Genomic DNA, 27,925 nt, shown 5'->3' on the forward strand with positions numbered 1-27,925 from the left:
TTGGTTGGAATAAACGGAGTTTACTAAGCACATATGATCTGTGTATTACTGGTCATATTTCAGAATTTCTCACCCACACGGAGTCCCCCCACAGAAGCACACCTCCGCTGCTCTGCTTCTCTGTGCACTGGCGCTACGGAGGGAAACTAAACACTGTTCATCTTAACACTGCCCATACAAAGATGACACAACCCTTTAAGTACCAAAAGTGTCCCTTTAAGTAAGATATAAATGCAGGGCTTTTACTTTAAACGGCATCTTTACAGTTTGGTATTAATACTTTAACTTAAGTAAAGGATCTGAATACTTCTACTCTACCACTACTCTCCATAGTATTAGTAATGGTCAAAAACACAACGTACTTAAAAAGGTTTGCTTCATATCTGTGCTTGCGTGATATAAATAATCAAACAGCGACACAAGAGTGTGATTCTAATAAAATCTTTAATGGAGGCGTTATCATGCACAAAAAGTTGAAATAATCCTTTAGGAATGACTACTTTGAAAAAAAAAAAAATTCAAAAGTTAACAAGAGGCCTGTAAAATGCACCCATTGAACACCTTGATCACCTCTACTCAATAATCGATCAGCACCATGTCAAATCTGTTTAACTGTTGACACTCCAGCTATACAGTTAACAAGTGAAATGTCACAACTAGTCAAAGTGCTATAGGATCTCATGCCAAATATCCCTATTCAGTCATTCCTTATTGCTTTACTCTTGACTTCATAGATTTCTACCTTGAGATAACCGACAAGTCACTGTTTGAAGGTGTTCATGAGTTTGTTATTGGGGTGCAATGCTGGCAGAAACAAAGTCTGTGCTCCATCTACATCCCAAATGTGATGTAGCATTGTTCAAAGATTGTGTGAAATCTATTTTAAGCTGTAGAACAATTTATGTATTTTTTTTCTTCAATACAGTAAGCTGAAGGAAAAGAAATTCAATAAACACATGAAAAGGTTTAATTATAAATGAGATAGCCACCATTTGAAAATGCCGACATGTATGTCCAAAAGATTGCTGGAATTCAATTTATTTCATGGGTTACTTCTTAAACCTAAGGTGAAACTAAAAATCCTCTCATGGGTTCTGCTTACAAAATTGTCAGATTTATAGAAGAAAGGTAAAATGTTTTACAAAATGCATGTGTGCGTTGGAGTGAAACTGTTGCTGTTGGCATCTTTAAATATTTCCATGAGAAGGTACATGTATTACAGTATATGCAGACAAAAAGAAAATCCAAAAGTGAAAAAAGAAAAACTGTGCCAAAGTGGACATAATCCTCATCAGGCACTCAGATACATTACCTCTTTAGTCTCACTCAAGACTGTACATTGTGTATTCATTACCAAGTCAAACAAGGTACTTCTCGGAGTCGACCCGATTTGTGACATTATAAAAAAAATTAAAAAACAAGCGTATACACCTCACATGTAGAAAAAAAAAAAAAAAGCCTTTTCTCTTATTTGAACAGCAATGAAAAGAAGTTTAAGGCAAGATGCTGAACACAGAAATCCAAAGGTTGACCTAGTATGATTTTTGTTCAGCTCTGGTGTTTGTTGGCATTTACCAGTTGTCCATCAGCAATCATCAAGAAGACTAGTGTTCCCCTCCCAGATAGTTGGCGCTCTGCCTCAGGCATCTTTTGCTGTAGGTCACGAGATTACATCAAGTGATCTCCCCACCACCCTGAGTCTGCTGGGAGTCTCCATCTCCTTCTGTAGGTTTTACGCCGGCAGGCTCAGCTTCTTGCCTTTCAACACTGAGGGGTGAGTTAGAAAGATAGACAGTCAGAAACCATTACTAGGCCGGTATATGTTCATTTTGCCGTACATTATTTACACCTCTTTGCTTTGACTGTTTAAGTGTCAGAGTTTCCAATTTTTTAAGGAGGTTTGAAAGTGGAATTCTGTAATTTGTACTCAGACGCATGATCCAATGGTGTGAACCAAAAGCCCTTTTCAATTAAACACAGGAACTAAACCATGAAGATTAGGCCTTTTAGACCGATGAGAGATTTTTTGTTATAAACAGCTTGCTTGAGACACAATTTCACACATAAGAAATAACACAGACGTGTTGTTCTTCGTAATTTACCATCATGTTTGAATGGCTGCAAGATGGACACGTTGTGGTGAAAAAGGAGACCGAAAACTCCCATTATGTCTGCCTCCGAAATAGTAATAATCTGCTGAGTGTTTTACGCATATTTATTTCTGCTTTACAACATAAAAACTTTCTGTCTTTTCTGGGCCTTTAGAAAATACTACCCAAAGACTTTTTGGGCAAAAGAGAAACTGAACCCAAGACTCTACGTTGTGCGGTGGAAAGGCAAATCAATGTGTTCCTAAGAAGGTTCCTGGAAAAGTTTGTGCGGGGGAACTGGCAGCAAGTTGTGCTGTGCCGAGGCTTCGGAGCATGTCAAGCAATCCAGGAAGTTTTCAGTGAAGCGCGTATCGAGGCATGCATCGATTTAGACCAATGACGTCACTGATGACGCCCAAGGCCCGAACGAAGGAATTATGGTTTCTGAATAAAACGATTGGTCTCCCCTCTACAAAAAAAATACATTTCCTCAACTAGATGTTGGCCCCAAGGAAACTACTGTATTGAAGTTACTGTATAGAAAAAACTGGCTCAAGTAACTGACAAACTGTGATGTCCAAGATTTTCTACATCGTTATTGTTTCTAGACAAACAGTGCACTAGTGTAAATAGTTTCAGTTTTGGAAGCACTATGATGTGATTGAAGATTATTAATAGTGAAGGAAAGGTCTTGAACGGTCTTGACTTTACTCACAAGCAATTTCTTTCTAATGCGAAATATCCACAGTCATGGTTTCATGGGAAAAATTTATTCTGAAGTTCAACCGATGCTAATATGCGGCTTCGGCAGCCTGGGTTAGCCAAATTAAGTGTGCATTTCTAAATTGACATGTCTTTTTAGCACAAAAAAAAACTGTGTGTGTTTCCTGGGACAGTGTTTCATTGTTGAGCAACTGTGGACAGTACTTCAAAGAGGGCTTTTTGTACTAAAAAGATCACTTGATTCAAGAAATTAAGATTGCTTTAGCCTCATATTAGCTTCAACTGAACTTTAGAATGAGGTTTTACAGGGAACAGGGACTATGTATCTCCTACATTGAGGTTACTTTCGGAAAGGATCACTTCAGGGTCAGTGTGGACTGGAGGAATGATAACCAATAACTCTTACAGCATACATATAAGTATACGACATATTGTCGGATAATTACTCTGTTATTTCATTAGTTTTGATCTGTCTAATGCCACACTGGATGATACCAGCAGGTAACCCACCTTTGGTGACATAAAGGTAGAAGAAGTCACAGTAGAGGACAGTCTGGACCAATCCGGCAAAGATGGCGATCATGTCTAAGAAGCCTTCAAAGTAATAACGCCAGATCCAGTTGAGAAGATAGAGGGCCCGATACAGGCCCAGGCAGAACAGGTAGTGGGTGGTGATCGTCTCTGCCTCGCCAGTCTTGCTGATCATGAAGAGCTGAGGCAGGATTGCCACCGACTCCAGGTAGATGGAGAACGTCCACAGGATCTGGAGATAGATAGGTAGTATCAGAATCAGAAATAGATTTATTGCCAGGTAAGTAGCACTTACTAGGAATTTGCTTTGGTTGATGGTGCATACATAAAACCAATGTTATAAAATAAACAAACAAGAAATAAATAAATACAGAAACAAAAAACACATACATACATATAACTATTTAACATTAACAAGGAAAAAAAAAAGGCTGTATGGTTAGTGCAGGATGTACAAAAATGTAGATGCTCATTCATACTACAGTAAACGTGATGTGATGTTTATAGCACGATGTTCTTAGTGCTCAGCTCCTTTTCCGATGAATCATGTCCCGCTTTGACAACAACACAGAAGGTCGAACCCACCTCCATGAGAGAGAAGTTGTGGTTGATGAGAACAGCAAGACCCCCGACGGGAACAACCAGAAACTCCACTCTGAAACTGTCATGGTTGCCATCGTAGGTTGCCCTGAACTTCACGTAGATCAGGTAGACTGTGGCGTACGCACAGCCGATGTAGATCAACTGGTAAACAACGCAGAACGGCTTGTCATTAAAAAAAAAAAAAAACTACTGGGGAGAAATACGGGACTTGTATGAAAGGCTGCTGGTCAGAGCTTGGACGTGACTGGTGTCTTACCTTCATGCTTGTGTTATAGAGGGAGATAAAGGAGGTGAGCAGATCCAAGTAGCGAGTGGTGAACACTACAGCAAACAGGATTTGGCTCTTTCCAGAGATACCTTTAACAGATGTATCAAGCACATTTAACATTTATGTAGTTTGGATAGAGTATGAATCAAATGCTTTTCCTTGTTGAACGGTGACATCTACTGGAAACATGATGAATATTTATCTGGAAAATAAGCAATATCAGTCCTTTTGGACTTGTTTCATTCAGGGTTTCTGCAGGTTTCACCAAGTCAAATTTAAGACTTTCTAAGACCATTATGAATGAAATTTAAGACCTATATCACGACATTAAAAACCAAAATAAAAAACGGCAGATGTCAGAGTCAGGAAACATCATCTGAAACAATTCTCTGATTTCCTCATTCGCATTATAGGGCTGGTTTCTAGTCACCCTGTGGAGGACCCAGAGTAAGGTTGAGTATAAGGGCGTTTTCACACCTACCTCATTTGGTCCGAACCAAAATTGCAGGTGAGAAAAGATGCCTTGGACCACGGTCCGGTTCAAAAGAACAAATTTTGGTCCGATCAAAAGGAGGTGGTCTCGGGCCGGACCAAACTGAACCATGGTTCGGTTCGTTTGCAGTATGAAAACACTTTTTGGATGGTTCGGACTTTCGGACCAATTAGAGGAAGCTCTGGCAGGCTATCATCGTTTTATAAGACCGGGGAAGCTCCTTAAAGAATAGCTCAGTGCTTACGTGTATGTGAGAGAGAGACTGAATGTGCTCAGAGCAGACAGCTGTCGACTATCAGAGCAGAAAATAAATCAGCAGTTTACTTGTGAAGTGGTAGTAAATATACAGCGTAGGTTTCAGTTTGTATGTGAATTAATGCTGCAGCTCCTCAAACCCCAAGTAAAGTTCCCGTGTCTTGCTTCTCAACAACGCAACAAAACAAAAAAGAGCAGCCAAAAAGTCTGACAGAGAGAGGATACGAGAGGACGGGGAAGCCCGTCTATAAACCAATCAGTTACAACTGTCAGGAGACGCAGCGCACATATGTGATGACGAGAGGACGTAGTTTTGTCACGGATAGTTCTTCAGTGCGCTTGCATAACTGCAGTGTGAAACCAAAACGTTCTGGATCAAATGTATACAATGAAACAAAAACATGAACCTTGGTCCGGACCTTGGTTCAGACTTTCAGGTGTGAAAACACCTTAAGACTTTTTAAGGCCTTACATTTCGATTTTGAAATTTAAGACTTTAAGACACAGTGTAAACCCAGTTTATTGGCATAACGAAATTGCATGTATAGTGTCCGGTATTATACAGTCAATCTTAATTAACTAATGCTATCTTAGTGAAAATGCACAAACTGATAACCTCCGAGGTTGGTAGGCACAAGAGCAACTCAAGTGCATGGACTTTTGTTCTTGAACTCACACAGTACATCAAACATTTAAATAAATTGATCAGTTTAAATGTACGGTATATTTAGAATATTTTTGCCGTTTTACCTTGCCGTCAGACAGCCCTTGCTGCAAACAAACTAACTGATCGAGGCAGCAGTAGACCAACAACTCCCGTGTTCTGCAAGGTAAAGTGACTATTTGTCAAGGGAGTCGGCTGGCTTTGAAGAAAGCATAGAAAACTGCTTGTATAATAATGTAATGATTTTTTTAGATGTTTTTCCCCCCGCTAAAATACATTTGGCACGGTCCACAGCAGTACATTGCCTTCTTTTCCAAACCAAGGGGGCCGCAATCAACTGTAGGTATACACTAACTATGGAAAAATATCTCATACACCCACTTCAAAAACTCTTAACTACCCCTTTAAGATGCATACAGATCCACACTGGGCAGCAGTGAGGTTATTGGTTTGAATCTGGCAGATTTTCTGTATGGAGTTGTATATTTTTTGAGTCTGTGTGGGTTTCCTACAGGTGCTACCGTTTCCTCCCACAGCAATGCAGGTTACAGTGGCTTGCATAGGTTTACACACCCATGCTAAAGTTGACTAAAAAGAGGAATAAAAAAAGATCTTTTGGAAAGTGTTCTTAATGCCTTAATTAAAAAACTTAGGGAAAATCCAACCTTTGAGGACAGCAATTTTCTTTGTGAATGAATAATGTATTGTAAATAAATAAATAAATGTTCTTCCTTAAATTACAGGGGGCATACGTATACACACCCCTATGTTAAATTCCCATAGAGGCAGGCAGATTTTTATTTTTAAAGACCAGTTATTTCATGGATCCAGGATACTATGCATCCTGATAAAGTTCCCTTGGCCTTTGGAATTAAAATAGCCCCACATCATCACATATCCTTCACCATACCTAGAGATTGGCATGGTTTTATTTCAGTTAGCCTAATAGCTGGTTTGATTTGCATTGAGAGATGATTTTATGGAAAGTACCCCATGCCAATCTGTAGGTATGGTGAAGGGGATGTGATGATGTGGGGCTATTTTAATTCCAAAGGCCAAGGGAACTTTATCAGGATGCATAGTATCCTGGATCCATGAAATAACTGGCCTTTAAAAATAAAAATCTGCCTGCCTCTATGGGAATTTAACATAGGGGTGTACTTACTTATGCCCCCTGTATTTTAAGGAAGAACATTTATTTATTTACGATATATTATTCATTCACAAAGAAAATCGGTGTCCTTAAAGGTTGGATTTTTCCACATTTTTTTTTAATTAAGGCATTAAGATCAATGTCCAAAAGATGGGTATTTTATTCCTCTATTTAGTCAACTTTAACATAAGTGTGTAAACTTATGCAAGCCACTGTAGGAGTGACTTTTAGTCTGAGTGAACTGTTGCTTGTCTGTATATGTCAGCCCATTGATAGCCAGACGAGGTGCGGAGTCTAGAGGCCCCCCGGGAAAGTATAAGCGGGTCCTGGTCCTCCAGGAGGCCGATCTAGTGTTTTCTCAATCTTTGCTTATACCCTTTTTCACATCATCTGTTGTCTGCAATAACTGATTCCTCCTCTCTTAGCATCTCTGTCTCTATTATTCTTCCCTCTATGTGAATGGTATCCTGGAGTTTTGCCCCTGCAGTGTTTGTATAGTCTGTCCTCTTTCCAGGTCTTAATGGTACAGAGAAGGTTTTGGGGTCCTACCATTGCTTCGCAGCACTCTGACGTTGATCAATATTTTCTCTGATCATATTCTTAATGTATCTGTGCACCACATGACCTAATATTGTCATTCTCGCTCTCAATTGTGCTATTGTTATTTCTGTCTACTATACACAACATCTATTGAACGTATGTCTGTTGTGTAAGACTACGCTTTTTGTAAATAAAAATAAAAAATAAAATCCCATTAAAGTAAAAATGTATGAGTTGTGATTTTAGGCTATAAAGTTTACAGATTATGGATTAATGGATTTTTTTACATAACTCTCTGTAATAAACATTTTAAATTCACTGTATAACTTTGATGGAGATACAACTATGTGATATCTAACCACGTTAGCCTCAAACAATAGAGAAACACTATCAGCTCTTAATTGTAACCTCAATTAACTTTTGCCAATCCAGCACTTCTCCTCATAACCAAAGTAGTATCCATCCACATCGGTTTCCTCTTGACTGCACACCAGGAATTACTCTTATCTCTGTGGTTCAAGGTGTGGTTTAGCATCAATACATAACACGTGTTATAAGCATGGATGTATTATATACAGTATATATACTAGAGGAATTAAACATGGTAAAGGTAAAATAAAAAGTAACACTTTAGCAGGTTAGCTACTACCGCAGCGCATTCTAGAACGCCACGTCAGAAGCCAGACCAAAAAAATCGAGCATCAAACTTCAAATTAAGAGAGCAGGAGTGAATGGATGAGTTATGTGTAGAGAAGGCAAAACCAGCCGGTGAACCTGAAGGAAAAAAAATACACTGCAAAAAATCTGAATAACTTTGTATTTATTTGCTCATTCATCTACTAAGCAGCAATGACCCAAGTGACTACTTCAATCCGTAACGTAGTTTAGCTAACATGTTACAACTAGCTAAGTTTAACTCACATTGGCAATCCCAACAAAGTTACGTTAGCTGATGCTATGCTACATTGGGACGTTATTGCCTCCAACTTTAAATAGGTAACGTTAACTATATATTTTCAGTAACGTTAGATATAGCAGTAACGCTAGACTGCTACTTGAAGTGATGGAGGTGCAGACAGCCGTTTCCAGTTGTTATCGGCTTACGGTATTAGCCTAGACTCAAATGAATGGGTGGGAAACGTTAGGATGTAGCTATCGTTAGCTAGCTTGGAAACTAAGCTAAAACGATTTTAGCAATTTAAAGAAAGGCAAAGTTAATCGGTGACGTTCGAAAAACAATATTGCAACATGTGTAATAGAAATATATAGCTTTGGCTCACCTGCACATGACCTGCTTTTCCATATTTTGAGTAGCAGGATGATGATAGCAGCCAGATGAGAAAGGTCCCCTGTCAGTCTGAAGACGTTCATTGTTGCAGAATGAATTAACAGACAATAGCCAGGAAGCTAACGGTGATGTAAATCGTTTTACACCTACTCCTGTCTTGTGGGAAATATTCTCCTCTTCAATTTAGCAGCAAACCGGGCTGCGGGCTTCACAGGATTGGAAATATGGCGAGAGTGCAGGTCGACGTGGAAGGGGGCGTGAGAAAACACACAGTGACAATTGGATTGGACCAAAATCTGACCGACAGTACAAGAAGATCCAATGAGCTGGACGAAAGGGAGTAAAAACTTTGCAAATGAGGAGGGACATTGGGTGGGACCTATGGGTGGGACCAGTGCTTTAGCAGTATTTAACTATCAGCACTGTATAAAATGGCCTAGTGTAATGGCATAGATGATTATTATAATTATACATTATTCGGGTTGTTATTAGCGATGCATTAACATGTAAACATTGGTCAGAGGTCGTCGAGGTGGAGCTAATAATTCTAGCAATTGTATACTGTTAGGTGGTTAAATCTGAGACAATTCTCCATATTTTATAACATAACCATATAATCATCATTGTTTTTGTATGTAACAGATGAATATAGCCTAAAGTAGCTAAGAATGAAAACTGTCAAATAAACATGATGGAGTAAAAAGTAGCCCACATTATTCTCCTCTGAAATTTAGCGGATTCGAAGTTTAAAGTACAGTAAAATATAATTTACAAGTATCTCATAATTGTAAACCGAAGATGTTTTCATGTATTCCGACTTAAGTTCAGGGTGAAGTTGGGTTAAAATAGCTGAGATTTTGTGAGGTCATCAAACTACACAAACCAATTAGAATGATGAAGGTGTAATCCTTCTTTCCTAGATTCCTAGATTGTCAATGCACAGAGATGATGGTACACGTCATTGGCGATTTTAGACCCTTTTTAGGGGGGCTCAACAACCCCTCAATTTCATCTCAGCCCCCCCTAAAAATTATAATAATAAAAAAAATAATTATAGTTTGCTAACTTGTCTGTTAGTGACAGAGGACAAACAATTACAGGTTCAAAGGACTTGAAACAGGTTTAATATCCTGTGTTGCTGTCGCCAATGCTATGCACCTGTAGCCCAGTCAAGGAAAGGGTTAACAGAAACCAATCGGAGGTGGATGTGCCAGACTCCCGCCTTTGGCTGAATCTCGCTCTATCTAATCTGTCAGAGGGAGAGCAGGAATGCGGATTTGAAGTTTAACGTTGGTAGTCCCCAGAGAAGAAGTTGGTAATTTCATGGCGCAGATTAGAACCCAAATTGAAACGTAAGCAACAAAAATTGCTGAATGTTAGAACATTGTGTCAAATTGGTCGTTATTACTGTGACTTATAAAGTGTCAGGTTTGGTTCCATCATAGTGTTAATAGTGGCTGAGCCCCCCTAAAGGTCTGATCTTAAGCCCGAGACACACCAAGCCGATAATCGGCCGTTGGACAGTCTGGCGAGGTCAGTGACTCGAGTCTGTTCGGTGTGTTCCGTGCCGTCGTCCGTCTGAGGGGCCGTCGGCCTTCATTTTGGCTGATTTCACATGTTGAATCGGAAGGCGGGCACTGCCAGCAGTCGGACTCAAATGACCAATCTGATTGGTAGAGTACTAACCTGGAAACGAGGAGCGGGATGAGCGTGACTAGAGTCTCTCAAAATCGGACGGAAATCTTTTAAACTGACCTTTGTCGATCTGAAATGAAGACAGATTCAGCAACTGCATGGCCTATTTCTTGCTTAAAATGTTTTCAGAAACACGTTTCGGTGATCTATTTTCGTAAAATATGAGATCATATTCTGAACAAGCCGCCATGACAGTCTGTCTTTGAAACCAGACCCACGTGACACGTTCGTCCAATCAGCTGCCGATTTTCATTTTTGGGCGACACTACAGATTAGCACCGCCTGCTGTTATGGAGACGTATTACGTCTCGTCGTTTTGGTGTGTTCAGAGGCACTTTTTTGACCAACTCGGGGAGACTGATCAGTCCAACTGCCTTTTCTGCCGAGGGTCGGCCATCTGGTTGGTGTGTCACGACCTTTAGAATCGCCCCTGGTACACGTCATACAGAAAATGTTGTTCATATAAGGCACTAACAGGCAGATGGGGCTACTTGTGGTTTCCCTTTATAATGACACACAATCTTTCAGTATTCAGTGTTAAATCTATTTGCACTTGATATTATAAATGCCATTGTTTTCATGTTTGTAAAAATCCAGTGTTACCGTTCAGCTGTGAAAGACAGGAAAATAAGAAGGAACTAAGTGTTGAGGAAGTGCAATATACCCACTTCCCGTGTTGTCACCCATTTAGAAAGCCTCATGTGAGGAATAACGAGATCATTCACAAGCTGTCAAGCCTCAGACATGGATCGGTTGTTTTGGTTTTCTCTCCTGCTCACCTACCTTCCAGTAACAGGTAATATGTCTTTGTTATGTCTTTGTTAGCATTATATAAATTAGTTCTTTAAGGAATAAGATTTTCAGGGAATTAATTTTTCCACTTATGAAATATAAATTATCCATAGTAGCTTCTGTTCAACAGTAGCTCAGGGTTTTTTCTGAAGCTTTTTGGGCTACTGAATGTTAAAGGCTATCCGTTCAATTTCTCTGTTTATCCATTCCAGAGAGCATGAAAAAAGAAGAGAGCTGCTTATTACAGCCAAACAAAGTGATCTGGCGGAAAACAGGACAAACTGCTGTTGTCAATTGTACCATCAGTTCACATTGTTCAGCCAGAGACCTGCATTATGAGTGGTTTACTTTCAAAGAAAACATCCACCTTCGTCTCAACCTGAAGAGTAATTCTCTCAAGTACAGCCTGGACGGAGCATCTTTAAACATCAACTCACTTGATGCTAATGACAGTGGGATCTACTACTGTGCTGCAGTATCGAGTGGACCCCCAGCAGCCGGCGCCCAGCATGTAGGGTTGGGAACAACTCTTGTAGTGAGGGGTAAGAGTCTGATTTTGAAGGTGAGGCATATATGTTTATGTGTTGATTAAGATGGATTTGGGACACAGCTTTTTTGTTTTGTTTTTTAGAACAAATTAAAACAATGGCAAGGCCCATTCTTCTGTGGGTATCATTTGTCCTCTTGGCCACCTACAGCTTGGCAGTAGTGACACTTATTCTAAAGAAGGTAAATTACTTCGACATATTTATTTTAAATGGTATGCATATTGTAAGATCTTTCAGAGTTTATAAAAACAAGACTGAAAACTGAAAATGTATTGATGTGAAATGTACCTGTTCCTCTCTGTTCTAGCATGGTTGCAATATGAGCATCTGCAGAAAGAAGTGCGAAACTGACAAGGTTGTAGATAAGTTTATGTTTACCTGTTTCAGTTTGTGTTTAATGTTTCCTAAATGGGGAAAAACCAACCGAAGCAAAAAATAGGAACAGGAACCAAGGCCTCTGTGAATTACTGGACGGGAAAAGGCTCTTACAACACCACAAATGACAAAGCATTTGCTAACTGGCTTTTGTTAACACACCGAAAAATATAAATCTCCAAATATCTCTGTTTCATAATAAATTTCTTCTGAACTTTCCGAACAGAATAACCCAACTAAAAAAGCACAATTCCATGACGTGCTACAAGAAATGTACAGCAGACGGAACTTGGACAAAGGCAAAAAAACTGTGGGCAGAAACTGTTCTCAAGCAGAGGTAAATCTTGTTGCAGCATGTTACGGTTAGATTTAGTCAGACAGACAGATTGAGTGAGCATGGAACTTCTGCATAGCTTGTGTTACAGCATGTATCTATTTTTAACATCATTTTCACATAGAATTGAATGTTGTTGCAGGCTGCAAGCACAGCGTTCAAGAGCTCAACTGATGACATCTATCAAAATGTAAAAATTCCACAGCCATGAAACACCTGATGGTGGATGTTGTTATGTGACAGAGGAGATGAGCACATCATCAAAGACTGCAAGTTAGTCATTTGCTTGCTTACCTTCTCTCATGAAGTGAGACATAACCACAACGAGTTTTTCAGTTTCAGCAGTGATAGACAGACAGCACTCTGTTCAGGTGTTTGCAGTTTTATCTACATTATGTCAATTGTAATTCAATTTCTTGACACCAGTGTTGACCCAGAAAAGAAAGAAGAGAAAATCCAATCCAATACAGAAATGTAGCCAATTCACATCATTTTAATCCACCAATTTCGTTTCTTCCATATATTTGGCATATTAGAAAGCTGCATGATAGAAAAATAACTTGTGAATTGTACTTTCAGGAATAGAGAGTAGAAAGAAGCACAAATAATTCAGGAAACACAAATGAGCAAATAAGACTGTTAGAAGACATTGTCAATTCCCTTGAGAGGATTCAAGATAATATTTTAATAATATATCAAGATTATCCAATTATACACTTTTCTCAACAAATAAGGAAAGCACAAACTTGTATCAACATTCTGGGCATAGTTGTGTACAAACTAATCAAATGTAATCAAAAACCTTGAAATATAACAGAAAATGTTACATTCAAATATAATTTCATAATAAGTTGATCATTATAAACAATGTAATGACATAAAAGACACATTACAGATGCCTTTACATATAATGCAGTAAAGCTTATGGTAAACAAAGCAGAAGGTTGTATTTTTGGTGCTGGAGTAGAGTTTGCTCTAAAAAAAATCATCATCAACTTACAGTAAGGCAATATCTCAACAACCAGATGTTTGTGAGGCATTTTGCTGTGTCATATTCTGTACAATGACTTCTATATATACCTGTTCACTGCAAATACCAACATAAATAATCCAACCAGTTAACATTAAAATTTACGTTATAAAGTCACAGTGGATCTTTACATGGTTTTTTTTTAAATTTTTTTTTACACATTATAGGCTGTGATATGACTTTTTTCTGACTCATACTATTCACTTAAACATCCTTTGTTCAGAGTCTGTGTGCATTCTTCCCTTTCTGCCTCCAATCTCAAAGGGGCTGTACTCAATATTCAGAACATTAATATAGCAGGAAAACAACTATTTGTTATGTAAAGATATAGTGGAGTAATGGCATCCTGAGCAGAGAAGGAAGTTACACTCCTTCTGTGTGTGTGTTTCAATCTGACCTTCTTTGTTCTTTGTAGTCTGAGAGCTGTGTGTAGGCAATCCCAAACCAATTTGTTTTCTGAATATCGAGTATAGTCCCTTTAAGCTTAAATGGTGTGAGCCATGTTTTGACTGAAAACATTGAAGCTCTAATGTTACTCAAATACTGGTTTTAATTCACAGTGAACGTGTCTGTAAAAGGCCTGACAGATGTAGATGCTGTAAAAGCATCACCTTGATTTACTGCAATTGGTAATTTTGCCCATGTGTACAATAAAGATGATGGCATTTACCGCACTGCAGCCAGTTATTCGTATTTGTTTTGTTTGGTTAAATGTTGTGTTTTGTTATGTATGTGAAACAGTGTACATCTTCAGATGTAAGACACATTTGAGAAAAACATTTTGACAATAAAAGTGAAATCAAAATCAAATATTTGTGATATTTTTCACCTTGTTTCTTCAGGTAAAATGAAGCTCAGCCTATTATTTACTTTAATGATGATTGGAATTAGATTTCAATTAGGCGCCTGTCAACCAACCTGGGGCCCCATTTCACCAAATAAGCAAACCTGCAATTTTTAATACGAGATAATTGCTCTAGTTCATTTTGACATTTCACTTATCAAAACAAAGACTGTAATAATGAGCATGCAAGAGCCCTTTAGGACTCTCATTTGTGACCTGTGATGTAAGTGCTGCCTGTGATTTACATTTGGGAAAAAGCTGAAATCCCAACAGCAAAATATAGTGTAAACAGAGTTCTTAGAGTGCTTTTAGTCTTTCTCTACTATCCACAATCCAGGTGGATATAACAGAATATGTTGTTGGTACATACAATGCTCTTTACATTTTTGTACCTCGCTTTCTGATTCCATATGGTGTAAATGTGCTTCTACAGAAGAGGTAGTCAGTCTACAGTAAGTAGCCATTTAATGTTTCTGTCTTGGTTCAAGAGCTAACATTTAGCTGCTAACACTATTTTTATTGGATCTTATTTTTAATGGAAGACACCCACTAATTTCAACTGCCAGTTGACTGTTTCAAGATGCCACTCAACAATTTCTGTAGCGACTTTTCCATTTACATTCATTTTACAAGTACAGTTCCTCCATTAAGAACAAAGCAGTATTTTTCACCTTCCTTCTGAGGAATTATCTGCAGTTCAGTCAGTGACAGTGACAATCAGTGACTGGAAAAAGACAATTACACATTACTTTTAACATAATCTCATACTTAATCAATAACAAATTTTCCCAAATCCCAGCTGAAGAAATATCAACCAGCTCACTTTGAATGCTGAAAATATTGAAGTTAGCCGTCAACGTACTTTATGTCAACTGTGTGACTGCTGCGCATGGAAAACGGCCTCCACGCAAGGGCTTGCAGACCAGCGACACACATGGGCACCACACACACCAAATAGAACATGACACTGTGGAGGCTCTCCGAAGCGCTGCAAACAAGGAGGACTTTTGTTACACAACATGCATTCATTTCTAACTGCAGTGATTTAGGTGTCACCATTTCGCTTGCTGCACACGGTTATGACAATAATATGCAACTGTAAATGTAACAACCTGAGCACGTTAGGCAGATTGTTTATAATAAAAACAAGAGAAGTGTTTCTTAATGTTTTTAAGCAAAGTGAATGTCAGACCTTCTTTACGCATTTCTAACAAATGCCTGTTGTTATTGTTTATCAGATTGCACATTCAAGTCTTCAGCCCACACACAACATATACTGCATGGCAACTATCTGACTCCAAAAGCAAATATTTAATTGGCTCTGCATTCATGAAATTATATTACTGATGACCTTAAAAGGCCATCTCTTAAGCAGTGATTGTGAATACATTGTGAATGTATTTAGTTGATGATAAACTTGGTGGGGATAAAGGAACACTGTTGTTACTTAAAGCTTTCTGAGCTTTTAGGGGATTTCTGTGTAAGTATTCAACTTTGCTGCTATTAAAGCTAAAGTCATCACTATGGCATTTTGCTAGATCTACTTCAATCCAAATGCTTATCTACATAAATTGTCTGCAGCTGGACCTCTTATAATATTATTATTTTCCCTCAGATTGCAGTGTTTACTTCATATGTAGGGCAGAAAACAAGAATTGCTTGATTTTGAATTAAAACTACTGTGTCTTGGATTTTAATAGTTGCCGATTATACTGATCAATGAATTCTTCATACCAATCTTACATTAAATCCCAACATCATGTTTTGACCTTTAATTCGAGAAAAAGCAACAAACACTGTACCTTGGATTTGAATCCCTTCCTGCGTCTTTCAGCTGTTCATATCCAAACTGGTTGAGGATACTGAGAACTATCATAGGTGCCAGCGACTGAGCCGGCTTAGTGAACAGTGCATTCGTCCCAAACACCATAGACGAAAGAGGGGAACTGTAGAAGGGGTGGGGGGAGGAGAAAACAGGCTCAAATACTATATCACCAGTCAAATAACAGCAATATGTTTGATTATAAATTAATAAAAACACAACTTCGTTAGATACATCTGTATATTTGGCATTGATGTTCTTTTTCCGATGGAGAAGTGCTGTATATTTGTATGTCAGGAATGACATCATATTTGTTTTACCTGCGCTTGTACTTCTGCAGGTCTGTGTCAATGATGTCAGCCAAAGGCAAGCCAAAAAGACTGAAGGCTGCTTGGATTATGACCCTTCATAGAAGATAGAGAGTGAAGGTATAATTCAGTCAAAGTGGAGTGGTTATATAGTGTGAATATAAATAAGTGAAAGAAAGTTACAAGTCATTTAACCTCTTACATGTTAACGGTGAGGAAAAATGCCAGGATATAGTAGTGCTGAGGACCGAGTGTGAGCATGATAGCCGCCATTGCAGCCTCCGTGTAGAAGGTGAAGAGGATGATCCTGTAGTAGCCAAAAGTGTGGAGCTGACTCTGACAGCTCAATACTAACAGCTGGGATGGAAACAAGGGTTCAGGAACTACACATAAACACAAAGTAGCATATAATATATACATATTAGTGCATCAAGCATTTTCTCTCTGCATGGTGCATTTGGGTGCTTTTACAGAGCTCTGACATCTGAATGAGTTTGAGAGTGGGCTGCCAAAAAGCACTGTATTCATGATCTATGTTGTAAGTAACAGTCAGTATGGTCATTTGAGATAATGGGAGGACAAAAGGACACAAGCCACTGAGGGACAATACCTGTGGACAGATGAATCCCGCTCCATACATAATGCTCTTGGCCAGTGATGGAAGCACATCTGGAGGAATCAGGTGCTCAGCAAATATCATGGTAAAATTATTAAAGAAAGCTAACATAAAAACCTGGAAGAAGTTCATGAACACAAAAAGCTGGAAGTCCCTGTTGCTCATAATTTGCCACGTCAAAGATTTTAACATGGAGAAGGAAAATGCTGATTGATGGGAGGTCTGGTCATCAGCATCATCTGCATCTAAATCAGGACCTTTGTTATCAAAGCGGCTCTCACTGTGGAGGCCTGTGTAGAGCATGCAGCCACAGCTCAGGATAGCGATCAGCACTGTGAAGGCTTGGAAGGATGCAAAGTCCTCCATGTTTCTGGTCAGCACACCACAGAAGAGGACACTGGAGGAACCAATGAGAGAAGCTACCTGAGAAATAAAAGGGAGGGGATATGAAAATGATGGGCAGTTACCCTGTTGGCTTAGGGGCATTCAGAAAAAAGATGGCAGAAGTGTTTGGCATACAAAGTCCTTACCTGGCTGTACTTTACAAGTCTTAGTCGGCTCTGATGGTGGCTGGAAATCTCTGCAAACAATGCACACTGTGCCAGCAGCACAAAAGTCAGCATGCCGTCAAAAGCACACAGCGCCACCATCAAGTGCAAGCCGCTCAACCAGTCACCAGGGGCGTAGGTCTGCCATGGGAACCAGGCTAGAAGAAAGGCCAGTGAGTAGAGGGGAGCACCATACAGGATGGAGAGACGTCGCTGAGAGCAGCAGGGCACCCTGGAATTATCTTGCATGTAGCCAAAGAGGGGGTCATTGATTGCATTCCACACCATGTACACCACCTGCAGAGATAGGATTATTGATTAAAGTGTTTTAGGTATTGCTCAACAGACTGTTATTGTAGCTTGTTCCAGCTTCTCAAATGTGAGGGTGTGCTGCTTTTCTCCAATTAACATGATTGTAAATTGAGTATCTTTGGATTTTGGACAGTTGGCCAGACATCCCCCCACATACTGGGAAATTGTAATAAGCATCTTTCACTATTGCTAGATATTTTATTGACTAAACAATTAGTGATCAACCGTAAAAATAGTAAACAGCTTAATCAATAATGATAATAACAAGTTATAGTCCTTTTTCAAAGGAAAGTGGCCCAAAAAATCAATGACGTTGAGATTGAAAAGGCTGATAGTATGCCAGTGGTACAGGGGCATAAACCGATCAGAGGTGTGATGGTCCGCCAAAAAACTACTCTTTGTGTTCTTGATTTATAACCAAATCCAACCCTGTTTCCACTGGCCGAATGATTGCAGTTTCTACCTTGTCTAACTGACAGGTTATGTATGCCTTATTATTATATATATAGGCTTATATATATATATATATATATATATATATATATATATATATATAAAATATTATTTTGTGGCCTACCATCAGCCACTTTTCGATCTCGACGCTACTGGAAAATGTCACTTTAACTCTTGACTACAGCAGTGTTTTACTATTAATTATTATACGTTACATATGCGTTTGAATACAGAATATGTCAAGATAAAATACTCACTTGTGATTGGTGAAATGCTCCCTCTGATATCTTGTACTTATTGAGAAAGAGTTTGACATAGTAGAAGCTAAATATGTTGTTTATCATGGCAGATCCCAGTGTAGTCATGGCATAAGCCACAGCTGCAGGATTGAGCCCAAAGTTTATCAGATGTCGAACTACGATCATTTTTCCGAAAGCAGGTTTGTCCTCCACAGCCATGACAGCTAACGCAGTTACCTGTCTAACTAGCTAGCTGGAGCGAGGAAGTGTTGTCGCTAACTATGTTACGCTGTTGTTATTTAGCATTGCTAAAAAATGACTGCTAATAGCAAAAATAGTGAAGTTGGTCAATATTCCAGAGCAAAAACGCATTCGGTAATGTTACTGAGCTTGTTCTGGTTCCAGTTGTCAGATGTTCATGTTGTCCACATGCAATGATCTTACTTTCCGTAAAACAGACAAATGTTTACTGACGTTGTGTTTAAAAAAAACACAACTCAATTTCATGTCTGTGCCTGTGGAGTGGGGCGGGGCGGGGCTTCTAAATGACATACAAACCTCTAATTGGTCAGAAGCGTTCTTTGGTCCAATTTTCTGCATCGTGATTTGTCGACAAAAATGTCTGTTGGCGGAAGCAGGACATTACGGCAACGTCGAACGCATTTTAAACACATTTAACAGTAGTTTCGGTAGATTGCCTTATATTGAGAATAGTATTACAATTTAATTTGAATAATCGGTTAAAATAAAGATATTTTTAAAGCTAATTTTCTCATATCGTAGTTATATCTGCCACCTGCTGGATGCTGGGGTGTATTTGCCACGTTGCTGTAGACAACAGACTTAACGCCTCACGCACACCGACCGGGAGGATGTACATTTCTCCACACATTGTGGTGGACGGCGGACAACTTCAAGCTGCTAGACATACACACGCTCACACACACCTGTGTGTCAGGCTTCCCTCAGGTGGAGCCGCTGACACACTCGCCCCGCGGCTGTAAGATGTTAACTGACATGATTTTGGAGGAAGAGTTTGACAAGAATGGAGAGGCTTGGTACGACCCGCAGGACCTTGAACACGGTGAGCTGCTCGGCTCTGTGGTCGCACCCTAAAACCCTGTCTGACTGTGTGGGCTGCTGATGTGTTATTACCATAGACTGTAGGTTAGTACTTCATAGACAGTTGCATACAGACAGCAAAATAATGTAACTGAGTTATTATCCCATCCGCTGTGATAAGTTTGCTAAGTTAAATAAACTTGGGACTATTGGTTGCTTGTTAGTTGGCTGATCATGTGTTTTCTTTGCACTGACGAAATGACACAAGTCCTAACTTAACCTAAAGAAATGGGCTCACAGATGAAATGAGATTGAAGTCTGTAGACTACTCTTGTGACTAAATCATCACACTAGTCATGGGGTGGTTTCCTGAGGCTGTCACACGTCCTGTGTTGGTTATTTTTGATATACTTGCCTTTAATGCATGTTGAGTTTGTGCTGCTGAGAAGTCCACAGAGGTGGGTTTAAGATATAGCAAAATATATATATAGTACGAATAATAGTAGTAGTAGTAGTAGTAGTGGAGTACTTTATTACTTTAATGCACACGATAAATTGCAGTTACAACAGGCAAGTCACAGGAAGTAAGAAATAAATATTGCTATTATTAATAAGCAATAACTAGGATGAAACTAGAACCTAACTCTAAAATGTATTGAATATACAGTACAATTATCGTTCCCATTAGTAATATATTATGCACTGTACAAGGTCTTGGATGTGCTTGCATACTGTATAATAAAATTGAATTAAATGAAAAAATGTATATATATATGTATGTATACATTACATATACTCACAGGTAGAGGTATATAGAGGTTATAATACTGGGATATGAGAAAAAGAGATGAATATAGGCACGTTTAAAAAAAGTGCAAGAGAACAATGAACAATATTGTAAAGATTAACATAAGTGTGAGGTTTGATGCTTTCTGTTTGGCATAATCAAAGAAAAATGGGTTTTGGCCTGTGGGGCAAATTAATCAGTAATCAAAAGAATTGCGAGTTGCAGCCCTAATGAAGTAACATTAGGTTTAATTTAAATTATGAATGTACAAGTAAATGACCAAGTGAGCAGTCTGTCCTAGCTGTAGGAAAACAATCTTACAGTAGGCTCCTTGGGCAGAAGAGCCACAGTCCGGATACAGAGGCGGCTTTTTATACAGAGTGATGGCAGTAGGAAGGAAAGACTTCCTGTAGCATTCCACTCAAAATTGTTATTTGATAGATAAATAGATACTTTCTTCATCCCGAGGGAAATTTTAGGTATACAGTAGCTTAGACAACCATAACACAACAAACACACATACACACATATATCTCACATACCGTACATAAAAATCACTCACAGAAATTTAAAGAGTTAAGCCTAACAATTTGTGAAGCGATTACAAAAGGTCTGGTATGGACTGACCAGACCTTTGTAATCACTTCACAAATTGTTAAATTTGGTTGCCATGTGACACGTTTGAGTATGAAAAACAATGGGCATACGCTGTTTTTTGCGTGAAACATGTTTGGTTTCATTGCATTGTTATTAAAACAGTTCCACGTAACACACGCTTCACTGTACTTCATAGGACTAGTCAACACTGTTGCTGGACAAGATCCAGTTTTTAAGAGAATTTAGTGGGAGAAGGGTTGCACGGATTCCAAGACATGCCTTAGATTCCTCCGTGATTCACCAGTGGCAGATTTGTGAGACAAGAGTGTGTGTGTGTGTGTGTGTGCGTGTGTGTGTGTGTGTGTGCGTGCGTGTGTGTGTACCCTTTACACACGTTAGTTCTATCCATTGCCTGTGTTTGGGCATTGAAATGGTCGTGTGTCTTGTGTGTTTACATGTTTTCCTGTGTTTTGACAGATCTCCATTTGGCAGCGGAGCTTGGGAAAACCCTCCTCGACAGGAACCATGAGCTGGAGCAGGCCCTGCAGCAGATGTACTCCACTAACCAGGAACAGCTGCAAGAGATAGAGGTGATAAATGTTAGGAAGGAACTTATCTTGAGTTCTTGAGGCTCCCAGCAGTGTCAGTGTGTGAGCAAGGCATATCCATTTCACAATGCAAAGCATGTTTTTATACAGGATATCCTCCAATGGAAGTCCATGTTGAGAGATGTGAAAAGCTCTTTCACTGTAAGGGAGGTGTCGTGAATTTGTCTCAACTTTAAATAGGATGGAGTAAAAGCTAATCCTGACTAGTCGGACCTAGAGAGCCTTTTGTGCGGCCTCTTGTTCGTCTACCTCATTATAGATACACTTTCACCAGCTAATTCCAACTTTTACTTGGACATTGTTCAAGTAACCAAGATCTTAATTAAGATTTAGCTTTTGCTCTTATTCCACAAAATATTTGTTACTCACATATTACTTTAATCAATACTAGATCAAACTCTTGCAGTTGTGTCAGCCTACCTTATTACAATAGAGCATACATTTTGCTTTTCAGGTAAAGCTTATAAATAAAATCAATTACACCTTATGTTTCAGTGCTCAGACATTTAATTTTTAGTCATATGCAGCCAGTGCGGATGTATTTGAATTTGAGGACATGGCATTCTGCAGGCCAACAAAGATAAGAGCCTTAATTTGTTTACGGCAGTTACAGGAGCCGGTGGCTTGAGGATTTATTGAGCTTGATATGGTAATCCTCATTCGTCTCTCTTACCCTCATCCTCATGCAGTGTCTGCCACTGGTCCTACCCACTACAGTAAAGACAGTCTTAAAGCTGTTTGTGTGTGTGTGTGTGTGTGTGTGTGTGCATGCTTGCAAGCGTGTGTGATACAGCACTAGACAAGTGGTTGCATCAGTTTTTATCAGAGAAAAGTAAATCAGTTGAAAGAAGATAGAGGGCTATTGCAGAAATGTAGACAATGAGTGCATTCTTGTCCACCATGCAATATAGCTCACACATTTCCCTGTCACCATGTTAAGAGTCCTTTTAAAAAGGCCCTCAATAGGCAGCTCTTTGCTTCTGAAGAAGCCTTTGTCTGTTTGGTAATAAAATATATTGGCCTGGGATTATAAAACCAAATGTAAAAGGGTGTATAACTTGCTCCCGCCTCTTTTTTTTCTATGGGTCGGTTTGAAAGAAGATTTTAAATACCTCCTGTGTGGCTTGGTGTTACTGCTCAGCATTTCGATCTTTTGATGTGTGATAATCAAGTGCCTGATAATAATGTGTCATAGGAACTTTAGACTCTGTTTGTATTTCTCCTATGAATCTGAATCAAGAAATTAAATCTATATACACGTGTTTAGCACTACAACTAACAATTACTATCATAAGTTCAAATAAAATACAAAAATGTCTGACACAATTTTCCAGGGCCCAATGTAACATCTTCAAATGTCTTATTTTGTCCGTCCAACAGTTCAAAACCCAAAAGTATTCAGTATGCAATTATATCAAACAGACAAAAGCAGCCACCCCTCACTTTGGAGACGATGATGATGGTGAATACACAACAGTTTTACCTGACCTTTGCAGACTAATTGATTTTTACACGTCATTCATTTAAGATACAGTAAAGAGGAAACTCAAATCAAGCTAAATCTTTGTCATTTCCCTCTCTTGTTCGCCAGTACCTGACCAAGCAGGTGGACCTGTTGCGTCAGATGAACGACCAGCACGCCAAAGTGTATGAGCAGCTAGATGGGGCCGCCAGAGATCTGGAGCAAGGCAACCAGAGACTAGTTCAGGACAGCCGCCTGGCCCAGCAGAAGATCCAGAGGTCTGTCTACCAGTTATCAGTGAATTTGCTTTTAAATTATATTTTACATAATTATATATCACATATCTGATCAAGTGCAGAACCTCACTGCCACATTCTTCTTTCTCCTCTTTCCCCTTCAGTCTAACAGAGACCATCGAAGGGCTTCAGACCTACATGGAGGACCTGCAGACTCAAGTGGAGGAGCTAAAGACTGCCCAGGCAGAGCGAAACAAAAGAGAGCTGGCAGAGCAACGCCGCAACCTCGGAGCACAGAGTGTGTCCTGTATCAAAGAGCTGTATGACTTACACCATGACAGGTATTTCATGTGTGTGCGTCATTGCACATGTTCTGTATGCTCATGCTGTATGGTGCTATTAGCTAACAGCAGAACCAAAGGATGAGATACAGGGACTATTTTCAGAGGGAAAATGCGTGGTAGATCCAGACAGTACTGTGTAAAGTCACAGTAGTTACCATGGGAATTTTGACACAAATGTATACGTTATACCCAGGGCAATGTGGATAGACAACAAATCATGTTTAGTTTCCTTGACAGAGACCTGACGCTTACCACTCCAATACAATAACCTTGTTTTTTTTTTTTTTACAAAGAGCATTCTCCTTAACTGCATTAAAAGCATAAATTAAAGGATTTGACAAATCACTCTACTGGACACTATTAATAGAGGTTTTAGTAAAAGGGGACAAAAAGAGGATTTTGAAAAGTGAAAATTATACTCTTGGCTACACCTCTTTGTACATTGAGGCCCTGTTTACACGATAACGCTCGCGGGTGAAAACAACAAAATATTTTATCAGATGTGCCTTTCGTTTTTAGACGGCGATGGCGTTTTTGGGGCTTAAAAACGCAAAAAAAGTGAAACCACCCTCCAGAGTGGAAATCTTAATAACGCTCCACCGTCGCGTTCCCGTCTAAAGGGTAAAAAACGCAAAAGTCTGAAGACAGCGGTGTGGAGAGTGAACGCGAGACGAGAAAAAGGTGTTCAGGTAGTCTGTTACGGAGTAGGTTACAGAAATTATAGGCTCCTGTTATCTAAAAGATTTTCAATGTAATGGCTCAATATTTAAATGATTTCGACAATGTGGATAAGGTTGTTATAGTTCGATAACCATATGTAGGCTATTCATTTGAGCCAGAGTAGGCTACAACGTTACGGATGAAGAGAAAGAGAAAGAGAGAGAGAGAGAGAGAGAGAGAGAGAGAGAGAGAGAGAGTGAGAAGCAGGGGCAGAGGAGGGTGAAGCAGCGGCTGAAGGGCTGCGAGGCTCAGGATATTGGTAGTGCTCCCGTGGGTGCTGTGCTGTGGCTTATCACAGTCGACTGTGTCAGTCATCATCAGACAAACATGCAACTCCACCTCTTGGTCTGTCCAGACAAAATTGTCAGCTTTTGTTGTTTGCTTCGCCATGTTTTAGTTTCACGCTACTAGGGAGAGAAGTAGAAGGAAGGTTCTACGCAGGCGTGTGGACTTGGTGTTTTGTGGCAGTGCTTCACACTACCATCTAGCCGCCTGGTGGGCATACTACATCGAATTTCACACGCTTTTGAGTCACCATATGCACGCAGATTTCCCCCAAAACGCTCCTCTAAACAAGGAATAAAAAGTGAGAACACAACGCCACTTTTGCGTTTTCTCTTCAGATCGTTTCCATCTAAACATAGTCTTAAATGCAACTACAGTATTCATGTATTGTGATCTCAGTGTTTGTTTTATTCTGAAAGTGCTATTTTGTTACACACTTACTTACTGTCCTGGCTCAGGAATCTAGCCCACAATGGTCTGTGTGTGGATGGACTCTGGTCACCGCAGTGCTCTTTCTATGACCGAGACAGATGCCAAGACCCAGAGGAGGAGAACGCGGCTCTCCAGCGCTCCGTCCGGACCCTTGAGAGCCAGATAGCTGTGGAGCGGAGCCGCAGGGAGGCTGCAGAGTGCGAGATTGAGTTGACATCCAGGGAGAACACAGACCTGGAGCAGCAGCTGGCCATGCTGGCTGGCTGCCGAGTCAGGCAGAGGGAGCTGGAGGACGAAGTGGAGCAGCTGCGGCTTCTGTGGCGTGCTGACTGCGGCAACAGGTAGGCCTGACTTATATACAGTACGAACTACAAATTCAGATTGTCAAATTATTTTGGCTCCGTTTTTATGACTGACACTTGGGGATACATTTGATATGCAGCACAAATACAGACCTTAACAGGTGTAATTTCTCAAAATACTTGAAACTTGACTTAAGCCTCTTTGTCCGCTCCACTCCCACCAGTGTCAGAAGACCGGACCAGCTGCAGTTGCCTGAAACAGTATTCTTTGCCTCAGAAGAAAGACCGGTGCAGGATGAGATGGAGGAGAAGGTAGGAAAGGATGAGGAGCAGAGAAGATACATCTGGCAGAGGTGTAACAGTGACAGCGTTTTGAGAGCGACGGACCCAGACGAGATTCGGCGTGGTCACGAGCAGCTGTGTATAAGGCGAACGGAAGCAGTGAAACAGAGGGGCATCTCTCTGCTCAACGAGGTGGACGCACAGTACAGCGCACTGCAGGTGGCGTATTTATAGCACGTCTGGTACAATTTATGCAAGAAAAATATTCTGAAAAAAAGTATTTATTCTTTGTCAACTAGGTTTGTTGCAGAATTTCAATCTTCAGATTGTTTTCTAAAAATGCCTTCCTTGACTGGTAATGTAGACTGTACACAGCAGTTAAAAGGAAATGTATACACTTCCATAAAATATGTGTTTGTTGTCTAGGTGAAATATGACGAGCTGCTGCGGCGGTGCCAGCAGGCAGACGGGCCCAGCCATAAAGCTGTCCAGACATCTACCAGTCCCTTTGGGAGCAGCCGGACCCGCCGCCGGTCCTCAGCCGCTCTGTCTAATCTGACAGTGGTTCTTGAAGACGGCCAGCAGCCCGAATACAAGGCTCTCTTCAAGGAGATCTTCACCTGCATCCAAAAGACCAAAGAGGACCTCGGCAACAACAGAAGTCCAGTCAAGGACAGTGATGCCCAGGGCTCTGCCAGATGATTGTATTATTCGTAATCCTGGGATTTGTGACACAGGAGAAACTTGGAGGTTGCTTTGCTACAATAATATCTAGAGGTTGCAATTGCAATATATTTGACATGCTGCAGTCCTTTCATCTCCTATCATTTTAACACAGCTATGCTTTTTTTTTTGTCAGCACTGTTACTATTACATCCTTAAAAGGGACTACGGGCGGAAAATAGCACAATACAACCCGGTACAATGCATCTCTCCTTGTTCTTATACAAGGTTAATGTTAACTTGTGCATTGTCCCTGTTTAAATAAAATAAATTCTAAATTCTTATCAAAAATGTGTTATAATACATGTTACATAAAGCAGCTGTGTGATTTGAAGTAAGAATGCATTTCAAAGTTGAACAACAAATTTGTAAAAAAAATAAACCAGAAAACTATAGATGATAAAGAATTATTATATAGGGAGATATTTATAGTTAGAATAATATATACTATCAGAGCCTCAGCTAATAAAAAGTATCAATCAATCAATTTCATTGTCACATGAAATGTAATCCCCAGTACATTTCATTATGTCCACCTACAGTAATCAGTGCTTATGTAATGTTAATTCTTTGACCACTTAATCAAATGGTGCTTGGGAGAGAAATGCACACATGGAATATTGTTTGTGTGTTTATATAAGTTGTTATAGCTTTTATGCATGACTTATGCAAACCGGATTGTTGTAATAGGATGAAAAAATGTAGCTATACAATAAGTTAAGTCTCAGGAGTTTATGATAATTAGCTTAACAGCTCATGTGAGTTGGTTTTGTAGGTTGGCAATTTACCAATTGAGGGTCATTGGCGTGTCACCAGAGAAATATCAGTGGACACTGGAACACTTGTTACTCGTCTGTGCTTTCTGTTTTCATGTCTGCACAGTTTCTGACGACTGTCTCTATGCCAGTAGGACACACAACAGCTCTGCACTTTTTATGACTGAGTCACATTTTACTTTTTATTTATTTAAAAAAAAAAAAAGTTTAGTAAAGATTAAATTATATTTATTTTCTTTGTTGTTAAATTTGCTGAGCAGATTGGGCAGATGAGATTGACTGGAAGTGAAAGTAATTGTACACTGAGGTGCTTATTTTGTGGATGTAAATACTTTGTCTGACAATACTTTGTCTTTGCTTAAAATTGTCGAAATATTTCTTTTGACTTGGACATTTCATGCTCTTAATATAAAACTGAATTGTGTTGCTCAGGTTACTATAAACAATGGAAAGACGTCAATAAAAAGTTAAATTTTTAGGTTTGAGTTATGAGGTTGTCAATTTACTTTCACTTTCCATGTGATGTGATGCTCATGTGAAAGAAGATGCTTAATGGACAATGCTGATGTACTTAAATACAATATAAATTAGTATGGCATTTAACAATATGCTGTTTTGAAGCTGTGAAACTCTTCTTAGTATTAAAAACATTGATGCAAGAGCCTGTTGAGTTTTCTTCATGTCCGAACTCTGACATCATCAGTGCATGCATCTACAGTAAAAGCTGAATTGTGGGCACTGTAGCAAGTGAGATAGCATCACTACATAATTTGTGCTGATTTGAG

General features: G+C 39.5%; 4 protein-coding genes across 9 annotated transcripts; 2 read left to right on the forward strand and 2 right to left on the reverse strand.

Moving 5' to 3' along the window:
• Nucleotides 1–425: 425 nt before the first annotated feature.
• Nucleotides 426–8,865, reverse strand: LOC144529713 (ER lumen protein-retaining receptor 2-like). Its single transcript, XM_078268971.1, has 5 exons — nucleotides 8,601–8,865; nucleotides 4,204–4,304; nucleotides 3,930–4,088; nucleotides 3,324–3,576; nucleotides 426–1,767 (listed from the first exon to the last, which is right to left on the reverse strand). Exons 1-5 carry the CDS (start codon nucleotides 8,689–8,691, stop codon nucleotides 1,733–1,735), a joined length of 639 nt encoding a protein of 212 aa, XP_078125097.1. The 5' UTR covers nucleotides 8,692–8,865; the 3' UTR covers nucleotides 426–1,732.
• A 2,129-nt stretch (nucleotides 8,866–10,994) lies between these two features.
• Nucleotides 10,995–14,056, forward strand: LOC144530546 (immunoglobulin superfamily member 6). Of its 2 annotated transcripts, XM_078270150.1 has the most exons (6): nucleotides 10,995–11,099; nucleotides 11,308–11,637; nucleotides 11,727–11,824; nucleotides 11,951–11,998; nucleotides 12,245–12,355; nucleotides 12,495–14,056. In XM_078270150.1, exons 1-6 carry the CDS (start codon nucleotides 11,048–11,050, stop codon nucleotides 12,561–12,563), a joined length of 708 nt encoding a protein of 235 aa, XP_078126276.1. In that variant the 5' UTR covers nucleotides 10,995–11,047; the 3' UTR covers nucleotides 12,564–14,056. The 2 variants fall into 2 exon arrangements, with proteins under 2 accessions (XP_078126276.1, XP_078126277.1); XM_078270151.1 differs by lacking the exons at nucleotides 11,727–11,824; nucleotides 11,951–11,998 and having other exon boundaries at nucleotides 11,308–11,657.
• Nucleotides 12,826–19,063, reverse strand: mfsd13al (major facilitator superfamily domain containing 13a-like). 2 transcript variants are annotated; one of them, XM_078270144.1, is made up of 8 exons: nucleotides 18,543–19,063; nucleotides 17,503–17,817; nucleotides 16,967–17,395; nucleotides 16,559–16,713; nucleotides 16,369–16,452; nucleotides 16,029–16,172; nucleotides 15,089–15,214; nucleotides 12,826–14,950 (listed from the first exon to the last, which is right to left on the reverse strand). In XM_078270144.1, the coding sequence occupies exons 1-8, from the start codon at nucleotides 18,741–18,743 to the stop codon at nucleotides 14,944–14,946; spliced, it is 1,461 nt and encodes a 486-aa protein (XP_078126270.1). In that variant the 5' UTR covers nucleotides 18,744–19,063; the 3' UTR covers nucleotides 12,826–14,943. The 2 variants fall into 2 exon arrangements, with proteins under 2 accessions (XP_078126270.1, XP_078126269.1); XM_078270143.1 differs by having other exon boundaries at nucleotides 12,826–15,214.
• Nucleotides 19,064–19,162: 99 nt separating this feature from the next.
• cdr2a (cerebellar degeneration-related protein 2a) lies at nucleotides 19,163–27,802 on the forward strand. 4 transcript variants are annotated; one of them, XM_078270146.1, is made up of 7 exons: nucleotides 19,163–19,608; nucleotides 21,448–21,560; nucleotides 23,170–23,318; nucleotides 23,441–23,617; nucleotides 25,084–25,398; nucleotides 25,584–25,860; nucleotides 26,068–27,802. In XM_078270146.1, the coding sequence occupies exons 1-7, from the start codon at nucleotides 19,530–19,532 to the stop codon at nucleotides 26,341–26,343; spliced, it is 1,386 nt and encodes a 461-aa protein (XP_078126272.1). In that variant the 5' UTR covers nucleotides 19,163–19,529; the 3' UTR covers nucleotides 26,344–27,802. The 4 variants fall into 4 exon arrangements, with proteins under 4 accessions (XP_078126272.1, XP_078126273.1, XP_078126274.1 ...); XM_078270147.1 differs by having other exon boundaries at nucleotides 25,156–25,398; XM_078270148.1 differs by lacking the exon at nucleotides 19,163–19,608 and adding an exon at nucleotides 19,674–19,691.
• Nucleotides 27,803–27,925: the final 123 nt, after the last annotated feature.

This window comes from Sander vitreus, chromosome 15, assembly GCF_031162955.1.
Source record: "Sander vitreus isolate 19-12246 chromosome 15, sanVit1, whole genome shotgun sequence".
Lineage (NCBI taxonomy): Eukaryota > Metazoa > Chordata > Actinopteri > Perciformes > Percidae > Sander > Sander vitreus.

Coding starts and splice junctions, on each gene's coding strand:
- mfsd13al (XM_078270143.1), bottom strand. CDS start 18,743: ATGGCTGTGGAGGACAAACCTGCTTTCGGAAAAATGATCGTAGTTCGA. Junction 16,453..16,558: donor TTTTTCCTCACCGTTAACAT/GTAAGAGGTTAA, acceptor TCTTCTATGAAG/GGTCATAATCCAAGCAGCCT. Junction 16,173..16,368: donor CTGCAGAAGTACAAGCGCAG/GTAAAACAAATA, acceptor CCCCTTCTACAG/TTCCCCTCTTTCGTCTATGG.
- cdr2a (XM_078270146.1), top strand. CDS start 19,530: ATGTTAACTGACATGATTTTGGAGGAAGAGTTTGACAAGAATGGAGAG. Junction 21,561..23,169: donor AACAGCTGCAAGAGATAGAG/GTGATAAATGTT, acceptor CTTGTTCGCCAG/TACCTGACCAAGCAGGTGGA. Junction 25,861..26,067: donor CACAGTACAGCGCACTGCAG/GTGGCGTATTTA, acceptor TTTGTTGTCTAG/GTGAAATATGACGAGCTGCT.
- LOC144529713 (XM_078268971.1), bottom strand. CDS start 8,691: ATGAACGTCTTCAGACTGACAGGGGACCTTTCTCATCTGGCTGCTATC. Junction 3,577..3,929: donor ACAACTTCTCTCTCATGGAG/GTGGGTTCGACC, acceptor ATCTATCTCCAG/ATCCTGTGGACGTTCTCCAT. Junction 1,768..3,323: donor CTACCTTTATGTCACCAAAG/GTGGGTTACCTG, acceptor CTCACCCCTCAG/TGTTGAAAGGCAAGAAGCTG.
- LOC144530546 (XM_078270150.1), top strand. CDS start 11,048: ATGGATCGGTTGTTTTGGTTTTCTCTCCTGCTCACCTACCTTCCAGTA. Junction 11,825..11,950: donor TGACACTTATTCTAAAGAAG/GTAAATTACTTC, acceptor TCTCTGTTCTAG/CATGGTTGCAATATGAGCAT. Junction 12,356..12,494: donor GAAACTGTTCTCAAGCAGAG/GTAAATCTTGTT, acceptor ATGTTGTTGCAG/GCTGCAAGCACAGCGTTCAA.